At 41.6% G+C, this 13,562-nt stretch overlaps 1 protein-coding gene and 1 long non-coding RNA gene across 2 annotated transcripts in view; one reads left to right on the top strand and one right to left on the bottom strand.

The window, feature by feature from the left end:
- Positions 1–13,562, top strand: part of LOC106597410 (semaphorin-3aa) — a 75,881-nt gene that overhangs the window by 23,329 nt on the left and 38,990 nt on the right. Inside the window, exons 2-3 of the mRNA XM_045722241.1 lie at positions 377–537; positions 3,666–3,728. Of these exons, the coding sequence (XP_045578197.1) occupies positions 377–537; positions 3,666–3,728 (224 nt within the window). The remainder of the gene's footprint in view (positions 1–376; positions 538–3,665; positions 3,729–13,562) is intronic.
- LOC123743787 (uncharacterized) overlaps positions 1–13,562 on the bottom strand; it is a 35,336-nt gene that overhangs the window by 4,814 nt on the left and 16,960 nt on the right. Inside the window, exon 2 of the long non-coding RNA XR_006770673.1 lies at positions 348–444. This is a non-coding gene — a long non-coding RNA (uncharacterized lncRNA). The remainder of the gene's footprint in view (positions 1–347; positions 445–13,562) is intronic.

Below are 13,562 nucleotides of genomic sequence, written 5' to 3'. Positions count from 1 at the left end.
TAACCTATTTTACTGGTCAGGACGTGACAGCGTATCTAAATTGAAGCTCTTTAGATATTTGTGTCTTTCTATTCCAGGCATGCTTAATTAATTCCTGTCACTTTCCCAAAACTCTCTGTATTTCCCAGAAATCCTGGTTGGGAGGTTCCTGGAATTATGATAGAATAAGCTGGAAATCCAGGAATCCTCCAACCACGATTTCTGGAAAAGCAGGGAATTTGGGGAAAATTACTGGAACTGTTTAACCCTAGTCTGTCTGTCTACCCACCACCCATCCATTCATCCATCTGTCCACCTTTCTTCCTCTTCCATCCATCCGTTTGTCTGTCTATCTGCTTTAGACTCACCCATGCTCTGTCCTCTGTGTGTGTTTCAGAGATGGTAGAGTCCAGTAACCTCATCACTTTCAACGGCCTCACCAACAGCTCCGGCTACGACACCTTCCTATTGGACGAGGAGAGAGGAAGACTGTTGGTGGGTGCCGAGGACCATGTCTTCTCCTTCGACTTGGTCAATCTCAACAGAGAGCACAAACAGGTAAGAGTCCTACTCTTCGACCGCACACAAGGTCAACGTTATGAAGACAACACAATGACCACACAGACCACACAAAACCAACATTTGCTCTATGGGTCTTGCATCAATACAGACATACAATGGACCGCTTATTATCAATCCTTCCAGTAAAAGGCACATATACATGAAATAAAATAAACCCACTTTTAAGGAGTGGATATTGATTCAGACAGGAGGTCCAGTGTATAGGCAAGCCGTCCATTTAGTAACTGCCAATGAAAACACATAATAGCAAATCTATGGAGCTATGGAAGGGACCTCACTGCCAAATCAAACTCTGAGAGAAGAAGACTTGGACCGCATTTCCCATAAATACTGGAAAGCTGAAAGCTGTCTGAACTTTCCTATGATGATCTGTATGAATAATTAGCAAAAGGAAGTGAGGATGCTTGAGTAATTAGAATGCACTTCTCAGCTGTATATGGCAGAGCTATGTATTTACATGTTTTTCATTGGGATGATTTTCCTCTGTGCAGATGGTTGGGGGACAGGAATATAATTGAATAAATGTAATTAAACCAGTTGGCGAGCCGGATTCCATTTGACTAGATCTGCTATACGGCATGATCAGGATTTAGGTTCACGTTATATCCAAACCTATCCTAATTGGACATTTGGATCTCTGAGTGCAGAGGTCATGCTCATTGACTAGTGAGCACAGAGTATGATGCTGATTGGCTAGTGAACATGGTGTGTTCAAATTAAAAAACATCTTTGATTGAGCACCAGCCCTTTGTTATTCGAGACCCACTCTTGCTCCTCTCTCCATCTCTCTGGAGTCCATTACTGTGATTTCCTCCTTCCATCCCCTTCTCTCCATCTCTGTCTCTTTTTCCAGACAGGCCTGTTTATAATTCCATCAGTCCACCTGGAACAGGTTATAGGAGAGTTAAGAGTCTTTTTATCTGATTCTGACAGCTATCACAGACGTGGAGATTGATGTGAACAAGAAGCACTGAGGCACTGGAGAAACTACAAAGGCCCTTAAGTGCTGAAATACACACACACACACACACACACACACACACACACACACACACACACACACACACACACACACACACACACACACACACACACACACACACACACACACACACACACACACACACACACACACACAGTATGCATTGCAGAGGTTATTTAAATATAAGAGAATTACATAATTCTTTTGGGCCCTTGGCGCGGATGTGTTTTCCCTATTCAGATCTTTGATAATGCAGAGAAAGATAAGTGGAAAAGTGGTGATTTAGCAAATCTAATGCAATTACCCAGATGTGCACTGCAGGTCCCCTTGGTCTGACAGAACAGCTCAGCTGATCCTGAAGAGAGATACGCTATGAATAGAAGGATGTGTGTGTGTGCCCGCATGGTGCGTGTGCCCGCGTGGTGTGTGTGTGTGTGAGTGTATGTGTTTGCTAACCTGCTATGTGTGGTGTTTTTTCTAGTGCCATGAGCATACCATGTGTGGGTGTGTACACATGTTCTAGCACCTACCTGCATTCTGGTACCTGCACCTCTATGACTTGTTGTACTCCTCAACTTTCATGTGTGTGGATGATTATTCCAGCTCTTATTACGAGTCCGGCCCCAGCACACGATCTGTTTTTATAATTCAGGGGACACAGGTGGGACACACACACACAATCTGTTTTTATAATTCAGGGGACACTGGAAGGGCCCCAGCACACGATCTGTTTTTATAATTCAGGGGACACAGGTGGGACACACACACACAATCTGTTTTTATAATTCAGGGGACACTGGCAGGGCCCCAGCACACGATCTGTTTTTATAATTCAGGGGACACAGGTGGGACACACACACACAATCTGTTTTTATAATTCAGGGGACACTGGGGGACACACACACAATCTGTTTTTATAATTCAGGGGACACTGGCGGGACACACACACAATCTGTTTTTATAATTCAGGGGACACTGGCGGGACACACACGATCTGTTTTTATAATTCAGGGGACACTGGCGGGACACACACACATGAATGTGACAGATGGTAAGACCATAAGGACCACCATCTTTAATTGAACGTTGTAAATGACCCTCCAAAGGGCCTCAGGAATGCTCTGGTTATTTAACTTTCAGGAGTGTAAAACTAAGCTTATACAGGGGGTTCCCAAATGTTTTTGAACCTGGGTCCACCTAAAGACTTGGGGGGGGGAATTAATTTTGACCCAGCAAGTGAATAAGACTAGGCCTGATGTTGCTAGCTAGGAGCCAGTCTAAACTGGTAGTGACTTACACTGGACTCCCTTTAAAGCTATCTGTCTCTCTTACTTTATGGTTCAAAACTCACTTCCCTTCAGCATAACAAGGTAGCAAGCTACGTGCAACACTTAACATACTCATCCAGAGGTTCAAACACTTTGGTGCAATGGCAAATGTGTTGGACTATCATTTGCAGGAACCTGGGTTAAATTCCTGGTTAGACTACCCCCTGAATGGACCCCAGAAAATGATTGTGCACTCCCTCTCTCTGGTTTTATATGATGAGTCACTCTCTCTGTTCATATGACACATTCTCTCCTCTGTTCCTTAGTATACCACTCCCTCACTTTTAAATGATTTAGTTAAGAACAAATTCTTATTTACAATGACGGCCTACCAAAAGGCAAAATGCCTCCTGCGGGGACGGGGGCCTGGGATTAAAACAAAAAAATACATACAATATAAATATAAGACAAAACACACATCACAACAAGAGAGACAACACAACACCACATAACGAGAGACCTAAGACAACAACATAGCAAAGCAGCAACACATGACTACACAGCATGGTAGCAACACAACATGACAACAGCATGGTAGCAACACAACACGGTAGCAGAACAAAACATGGTACAAATATTATTGGGCACAGTCAACAGCACAAAGGGCAAAAAGGTAGAGACAACAATACATCACACATAGCAGCCACAACTGTCAGTAAGAGTGTCCATGATTGAATCTTCAAATGAAGAGATTGAGATAAAACTCAATGATGTTGTTGTTAATAATCTCTCTCAATGACTCATTCTGTCCTCTGTTCCGAATTATAACACTCCCTCTCTCCTCCTCTCCATAGATCGCATGGCCAGCCACGCCCTCAAAGCGTGACGAGTGCAAGTGGGCGGGGAAAGACCTCGGGGTAAGTTCTGCGAGTCACCTTATGTCACTCTTATGTAGCCTGACACAATGGATTGATACATGTGGTGTATGTTACCTGCAGGCTATACTTTAACTTGTCAGCACACAGCTTATGCAGGGGAATGTAACTAGTATGTCTGACATGCTGTTAGTGTGTTACCATTAGTAACCTACGTAACTAGTATGACTGACATGCTGTTAGTGTGTTACCATTAGTAACCTACGTAACTAGTATGTCTGACATGCTGTTAGTGTGTTACCATTAGTAACCTACGTAACTAGTATGTCTGACATGCTGTTAGTGTGTTACCATTAGTAACCTACGTAACTAGTATGACTGACATGCTGTTAGTGTGTTACCATTAGTAACCTACGTAACTAGTATGTCTGACATGCTGTTAGTGTGTTACCATTAGTAACCTACGTAACTAGTATGTCTGACATGCTGTTAGTGTGTTACCATTAGCAACCTACGTAACTAGTATGTCTGACATGCTGTTAGTGTGTTACCATTAGCAACCTACGTAACTAGTATGTCTGACATGCTGTTAGTGTGTTACCATTAGTAACCTACGTAACTAGTATGTCTGACATGCTGTTAGTGTGTTACCATTAGTAACCTACGTAACTAGTATGTCTGACATGCTGTTAGTGTGTTACCATTAGTAACCTACGTAACTAGTATGTCTGACATGCTGTTAGTGTGTTACCATTAGTAACCTACGTAACTAGTATGTCTGACATGCTGTTAGTGTGTTACCATTAGCAACCTACGTAACTAGTATGTCTGACATGCTGTTAGTGTGTTACCATTAGCAACCTACGTAACTAGTATGTCTGACATGCTGTTAGTGTGTTACCATTAGTAACCTACGTAACTAGTATGTCTGACATGCTGTTAGTGTGTTACCATTAGTAACCTACGTAACTAGTATGTCTGACATGCTGTTAGTGTGTTACCATTAGTAACCTACGTAACTAGTATGTCTGACATGCTGTTAGTGTGTTACCTGCAACATTAATAAACTATAATAACCATTAATAATTAATAACCATTAATAACCTGCAACATTAATAATAATATTTTTCCACATCGTTTCAACGTTGTCAGATGGAAACATTTAGAAGATGTTTGTTGTGGAAATGATGTGGAAGCAACATTATAGCGACATTGATCCAAACTAGCATAGCTGTCGTTGCTAGTAGTTTCCATGACCTTGTGGTCCCCTGGAAGCGTTCCTTCCCCGCTGTGTGTGTTTGTTGGTTCAGAGAGCACACAACTCTCCTCTCGCTGTTGGCCTGTTGGCACGGCGGCAAGAACGCACTACATCACATCACTCTGTTTATTTATCTACCAATGTTCTGCATGCACAGCTGAACTCAGTGTGTGTGTCTGTGTGTTTGAGAGAGAGATGAAGTGAGTGTGTGTGGGTGTGCCGTCTGATTGTGTGCGTTATCTCAGAGAGAGAGAGAGACAGTGTGTGTGTTACTTATCAGATTGTGTGTGTTATCTCATGTGGGGTTTACACACAGCCCTCATGTTGTATCTGCTTCTAATTTCATGGCTGAGTGTACATGCAGTGCAGGGGAGGGGGCTCTAGGATTATGTGGGATTACGTAGTTCAGTCCATAAATCACAGAGGTTCCACTTGGGTCATAGTCTGTGGCAGGTTTTTGGGTTATAAACACAGCACTGCCCAAACACAGATACATACAGACATTCCTGCTGTACACATGACCAGATACACACACGTGTACTCTATAACACACACACACACACACGCACACACACAGATGCATGCGCGCATTCACACACACACATTGATGAGGCATTTGCATGCTGCAAAAATGTTTACTCTAGAAAATGAGGCGATGAATGCTGCGTTTTTGTGTACATGAATGCTTGATTAGGACATTACAAAAGCATTCCTAGCTCCTAAGTGTTGAATTTCTCCACTCAATTTGAAGCCCTGGAACAAATTCAACAGTACAGCACTCTCTGCCCAAATGTCTTACTGGTGATTCACTGGGCTTCGTACAATATGACTCAATAGGTTTGGTATGATTCAGTCAGGAACGTGACTCATTTGATTCAGTTATGGATTATTGCCCAATCCCATAGCCCATGTGGATTTGTGGAGATCTGAGAGAGTTGATTATAGCGATGAGGGATCGATACAGTTACATATCGTGATATTATTGTTGGACGACATTATATTGATATTTGAACTCAGTTGCCAGAGAGGAGGAAATTGCTCAGAGATTTCATCATGAGGCCATGGGTGACTTTAAAACAGTTCGAGTATAATAGGAGAAAACTGAGGATGGATCAATGACAGTGTAGTTACTCCACAATACTAAGAGGAATTCACCTTTCAGCAGGACTATAACCTAACACACAAGGCCAAATGTTCCTGAGTTGCCGAGATACAGTTTTGACTTAAATCTATTTGAAAATCTATGGCAAGACCTGAAAATGGTTGTCTAGCAATGATCAACAACCAATTTGACAGACCTTAAAGAATTTTGAAAAAGATAATGGGCAAATGTTGCACAATCCAGGAGTAGAAAGCTCTTAGAGACTTACCAAGATAGATTCACAGCTGTAATCAATGCTAAAGGTGCTTCTACAAAGTATTGACTCAAGGGTGTGAATACTTATGTAAATGAGATATTTCTTAATTTTATTTACAATACATTTGCAAAAAACCTAAAAATACGTTTTTACTTGGGGTTCATGATGTGGTATTGTGTTAATTTAATGAATTTTGAATTCAGGCTATTACATATCAAAATGTGGAATAAGTCAAGGGGTATAAGTACTTTATGAAGGCAAAATGTTTCGAACATCAAATAAAATCAAAGTATCGAATCGCAATACTTTTAGAATCACAATACATATGTAATCACACTGCATATAGAATCACAGTACATATAGAATCACGCTACATATAGAATCGCAATAAATATAGAATCACGCTACATATAGAATCGCAATACATATAGAATCACACTACATGTAGAATCACAATACATATAGAATCACACTACATATAGAATCACAATACATATAGAATCGCAATACATATAGAATCACGCTACATATAGAATCACAATAAATATAGAATCGCAATACATATAGAATCACGCTACATATAGAATCACAATACATATAGAATCGCAATACATATAGAATCACGCTACATATAATCATGCTACATATAGAATCGCAATACATATAGAATCACGCTACATATAGAATCACAATACATATAGAATCGCAATACATATAGAATCGCAATACATATAGAATCACGCTACATATAGAATCACAATAAATATAGAATCACAATACATATAGAATCGCAATAAATATAGAATCACACTACATATAGAATCGCAATACATATAGAATCGCAATACATATAGAATCACGCTACATATAGAATCACAATACATATAGAATCGCAATACATATAGAATCACAATACATATAGAATCACACTACATATAGAATCACAATACATATAGAATCGCAATACATATAGAATCATGCTACATATAGAATCACGCTACATATAGAATCGCAATACATATAGAATCGCAATACATATAGAATCGCAATACATATAGAATCACGCTACATATAGAATCACAATAAATATAGAATCGCAATACATATAGAATCGCAATAAATATACAATCACACTACATATAGAATCGCAATACATATAGAATCACACTACATATAGAGTCACAGTACATATAGAATCACACTACATATAGAATCACAATACATATAGAATCACAATACATATAGAATCGCAATACATATAGAATCACACTACATATAGAATCACAATAAATATAGAATCACACTACATATAGAATCACAATACATATAGAATCACACTACATATAGAATCACACTACATATAGAATCACACTACACACTGCACCTAAATATTGTGATAATATCATATTGTGAGCTCCTTGGAAATTCCCAGCCCTAACAGACAAGTGATGCAGAAAATGTTGAATGGTTCAACACAGTGCAGAGTGAGTAATGATTCTCATTTAGTCCAGAAGTTATAGTTTTATCTGCAGACTGTTGCATGTTAGGTTCACTGTGTGCTCTCAAAACACAGTCAACCATCTACCTTAAACAAAGCTGCCTACTAATTCCCCCTCCTTTCAAGAGAAAGTAATCAGTTATTCCCAATAATGACCCTTCTCTCCCCAGAGGATGCAGTGGTATTCAGGTAACGACACAGTATGTGTGTAGAGAAGTCATTTTTCACCTAGAAAATTGCAGAGTAGCATGTCTGACTAGGCTGAGTAAATGTCTGTCAGTGCCTTGGCACACATTCAACATGCACTCAATATTACACACACACACACACACACACACACACACACACACACACACACACACACACACACACACACACACACACACACACACACACACACACACACACACACACACACACACACACACACACACACACACACACACACACAATCACACACACTCGCACACACAGGGACACAAAATGCCTGGCTGGAAATGAGTCTAACGACCATGAGAAAACCTAAACATCTCTGTCTGTCAGTAAGATAATTAATGAGACTGTTTACAATGTATATAATAGCAATGTGTGAATGATGTAGGAAGACATTGCTTCTTCCATTGCCCTGTTGTTGCCGGAACGTTGCCGGAATGTTAGGAAGCCCATAAGGTAAAGTCATTAAGAAGACGTTTACACAAGTAACCATTGTAACGGTCATGGTTGGAAACATATAAGGTGGAGCATATCCGGGTTTAGAGGTTGTTGGTTTGGTCTAACCACGGAAATACTTGTAATGTGGGAAGTGAATGCTGGTTGAACACAGACAGGGACACTGGAACTGTTGTTGTGACTATGGGTTAGTGATTATATCCTGGGTTTACCTGTTGTTGTGACTATGGGTTAGTGATAATATCCTGGGGTGACCTGTTGTTGTGACTATGGGTTAGTGATTATATCCTGGGTTTACCTGTTGTTGTGACTATGGGTTAGTGATAATATCCTGGGGTGACCTGTTGTTGTGACTATGGGTTAGTGATAATATCCTGGAGTGACCTGTTGTTGTGACTATGGGTTAGTGATAATATCCTGGGGTGACCTGTTGTTGTGACTATGGGTTAGTGATAATATCCTGGGGTGACCTGTTGTTGTGACTATGGGTTAGTGATAATATCCTGGAGTGACCTGTTGTTGTGACTATGGGTTAGTGATAATATCCTGGGGTGACCTGTTGTTGTGACTATGGGTTAGTGATTATATCCTGGGGTGACCTGTTGTTGTGACTATGGGTTAGTGATAATATCCTGGGGTGATCTGTTGTTGTGACTATGGGTTAGTGATTATATCCTGGGTTTACCTGTTGTTGTGACTATGGGTTAGTGATAATATCCTGGGGTGACCTGTTGTTGTGACTATGGGTTAGTGATAATATCCTCTCCTGGGTTGACCTGTTGTTGTGACTATGGGTTAGTGATAATATCCTGGGTTGACCTGTTGTTGTGACTATGGGTTAGTGATAATATCCTGGGTTTACCTGTTGTTGTGACTATGGGTTAGTGATAATATCCTGGGGTGACCTGTTGTTGTGACTATGGGTTAGTGATTATATCCTGGGTTTACCTGTTGTTGTGACTATGGGTTAGTGAAAATATCCTGGGGTGACCTGTTGTTGTGACTATGGGTTAGTGATAATATCCTGGGGTGACCTGTTGTTGTGACTATGGGTTAGTGATAATATCCTGGGGTGACCTGTTGTTGTGACTATGGGTTAGTGATTATATCCTGGGGTGACCTGTTGTTGTGACTATGGGTTAGTGATAATATCCTGGGGTGACCTGTTGTTGTGACTATGGGTTAGTGATTATATCCTGGGGTGACCTGTTGTTGTGACTATGGGTTAGTGATTATATCCTCTCCTGGGGTGACATGTTGTTGTGACTATGGGTTAGTGATTATATCCTGGGGTGACCTGTTGTTGTGACTATGGGTTAGTGATAATATCCTGGGTTGACCTGTTGTTGTGACTATGGGTTAGTGATTATATCCTGGGGTGACCTGTTGTTGTGACTATGGGTTAGTGATAATATCCTGGGGTGACCTGTTGTTGTGACTATGGGTTAGAGATAATATCTTCTCCTGGGGTGACCTGTTGTTGTGACTATGGGTTAGTGATAATATCCTCTCCTGGGGTGACCTGTTGTTGTGACTATGGGTTAGTGACCTGTTGGTGACCTGTTGTTGTAACTATGGGTTAGTGATAATATGCTCTCCTGGGTTGACCTGTTGTTGTGACTATGGGTTAGTGATAATATCCTCTCCTGGGTTGACCTGTTGTTGTGACTATGGGTTAGTGATAATATCCTCTCCTGGGTTGACCTGTTGTTGTGACTATGGGTTAGCGATAATATCCTGGGGTGACCTGTTGTTGTGACTATGGGTTAGTGATAATATCCTGGGTTGACCTGTTGTTGTGACTATGGGTTAATGATAATATCCTCTCCCGGGGTGACCTGTTGTTGTGACTATGGGTTAGTGATAATATCCTCTCCTGGGGTGACCTGTTGTTGTGACTATGGGTTAGTGATAATAGCCTGGGTTGACCTGTTGTTGTGACTATGGGTTAATGATAATATCCTCTCCCGGGGTGACCTGTTGTTGTGACTATGGGTTAGTGATAATATCCTCTCCTGGGTTGACCTGTTGTTGTGACTATGGGTTAGTGATAATATCCTGGGGTGAGCTGTTGTTGTGACTATGGGTTAGTGATAATATCCTCTCCCGGGGTGACCTGTTGTTGTGACTATGGGTTAGTGATAATATCCTCTCCTAGGGTGACCTGTTGTTGTGACTATGGGTTAGTGATAATATCCTGGGGTGACCTGTTGTTGTGACTATGGGTTAGTGATAATATCCTGGGTTGACCTGTTGTTGTGACTATGGGTTAGTGATAATATCCTCTCCTGGGGTGACCTGTTGTTGTGACTATGGGTTAGTGATAATATCCTGGGGTGACCTGTTGTTGTGACTATGGGTTAGTGATAATATCCTGGGGTGACCTGTTGTTGTGACTATGGGTTAGTGATAATATCCTCTCCTGGGGTGACCTGTTGTTGTGACTATGGGTTAGTGATAATATCCTCTCCTGGGGTGACCTGTTGTTGTGACTATGGGTTAGTGATAATATCCTCTCCTGGGGTGACCTGTTGTTGTGACTATGGGTTAGTGATAATATCCTCTCCTGGGGTGACCTGTTGTTGTGACTATGGGTTAGTGATAATATCCTGGGGTGACCTGTTGTTGTGACTATGGGTTAGTGATAATATCCTGGGTTGACCTGTTGTTGTGACTATGGGTTAGTGATTATATCCTGGGGTGACCTGTTGTTGTGACTATGGGTTAGCGATAATATCCTGGGTTGACCTGTTGTTGTGACTATGGGTTAGTGATAATATCCTGGGTTGACCTGTTGTTGTGACTATGGGTTAGTGATAATATCCTCTCCTGGGGTGACCTGTTGTTGTGACTATGGGTTAGTGATAATATCCTCTCCTGGGGTGACCTGTTGTTGTGACTATGGGTTAGTGATAATATCCTCTCCTGGGTTGACCTGTTGTTGTGACTATGGCTTAGCGATAATATCCTGGGTTGACCTGTTGTTGTGACTATGGGTTAGTGATAATATCCTGGGGTGACCTGTTGTTGTGACTATGGTTTAGTGATAATATCCTGGGGTGACCTGTTGTTGTGACTATTTGTTAGTGATAATATCATCTCCTGGGGTGACCTGTTGTTGTGACTATGGGTTAGTGATAATATCCTGGGTTGACCTGTTGTTGTGACTATGGGTTAGTGATAATATCCTGGGTTGACCTGTTGTTGTGACTATGGGTTAGTGATAATATCCTGGGGTGACCTGTTGTTGTGACTATGGGTTAGTGATAATATCCTCTCCTGGGGTGACCTGTTGTTGTGACTATGGGTTAGTGATAATATCCTGGGGTGACCTGTTGTTGTGACTATGGGTTAGTGATTATATCCTGGGGTGACCTGTTGTGACTATGGGTTAGTGATAATATCCTCTCCTGGTGTGACCTGTTGTTGTGACTATGGGTTAGTGATAATATCCTGGGTTGACCTGTTGTTGTTAGTATGGGTTAGTGATAATATCCTGGGTTGACCTGTTGTTGTGACTATGGGTTAGTGATAATATCCTGGGTTTACCTGTTGTTGTGACTATGGGTTAGTGATAATATCCTGGGGTGACCTGTTGTTGTGACTATGGCTTAGTGATAATATCCTCTCCTGGGTTGACCTGTTGTTGTGACTATGGGTTAGTGATAATATCCTGGGGAGACCTGTTGTTGTGACTATGGGTTAGTGATAATATCCTGGGTTGACCTGTTGTTGTGACTATGGGTTAGTGATAATATCCTCTCCCGGGGTGACCTGTTGTTGTGACTATGGGTTAGTGATAATATCCTCTCCTAGGGTGACCTGTTGTTGTGACTATGGGTTAGTGATAATATCCTGGGGTGACCTGTTGTTGTGACTATGGGTTAGTGATAATATCCTGGGGTGACCTGTTGTTGTGACTATGGGTTAGTGATAATATCCTGGGGTGACCTGTTGTTGTGACTATGGGTTAGTGATAATATCCTCTCCTGGGGTGACCTGTTGTTGTGACTATGGGTTAGTGATAATATCCTCTCCTGGGGTGACCTGTTGTTGTGACTATGGGTTAGTGATAATATCCTCTCCTGGGGTGACCTGTTGTTGTGACTATGGGTTAGTGATAATATCCTCTCCTGGGGTGACCTGTTGTTGTGACTATGGGTTAGTGATAATATCCTGGGGTGACCTGTTGTTGTGACTATGGGTTAGTGATAATATCCTGGGTTGACCTGTTGTTGTGACTATGGGTTAGTGATTATATCCTGGGGTGACCTGTTGTTGTGACTATGGGTTAGCGATAATATCCTGGGTTGACCTGTTGTTGTGACTATGGGTTAGTGATAATATCCTGGGTTGACCTGTTGTTGTGACTATGGGTTAGTGATAATATCCTCTCCTGGGGTGACCTGTTGTTGTGACTATGGGTTAGTGATAATATCCTCTCCTGGGGTGACCTGTTGTTGTGACTATGGGTTAGTGACCTGTTGGTGACCTGTTGTTGTAACTATGGGTTAGTGATAATATCCTCTCCTGGGTTGACCTGTTGTTGTGACTATGGGTTAGTGATAATATCCTCTCCTGGGTTGACCTGTTGTTGTGACTATGGGTTAGTGATAATATCCTCTCCTGGGTTGACCTGTTGTTGTGACTATGGGTTAGCGATAATATCCTGGGGTGACCTGTTGTTGTGACTATGGGTTAGTGATAATATCCTGGGTTGACCTGTTGTTGTGACTATGGGTTAATGATAATATCCTCTCCCGGGGTGACCTGTTGTTGTGACTATGGGTTAGTGATAATATCCTCTCCTGGGGTGACCTGTTGTTGTGACTATGGGTTAGTGATAATAGCCTGGGTTGACCTGTTGTTGTGACTATGGGTTAATGATAATATCCTCTCCCGGGGTGACCTGTTGTTGTGACTATGGGTTAGTGATAATATCCTCTCCTGGGTTGACCTGTTGTTGTGACTATGGGTTAGTGATAATATCCTGGGGTGAGCTGTTGTTGTGACTATGGGTTAGTGATAATATCCTCTCCCGGGGTGACCTGTTGTTGTGACTATGGGTTAGTGATAATATCCTCTCCTAGGGT

This window comes from Salmo salar, chromosome ssa07 (genome assembly GCF_905237065.1).
Source record: "Salmo salar chromosome ssa07, Ssal_v3.1, whole genome shotgun sequence".
Lineage (NCBI taxonomy): Eukaryota > Metazoa > Chordata > Actinopteri > Salmoniformes > Salmonidae > Salmo > Salmo salar.
This window is presented reverse-complemented; position numbering and strand designations above follow the sequence as displayed.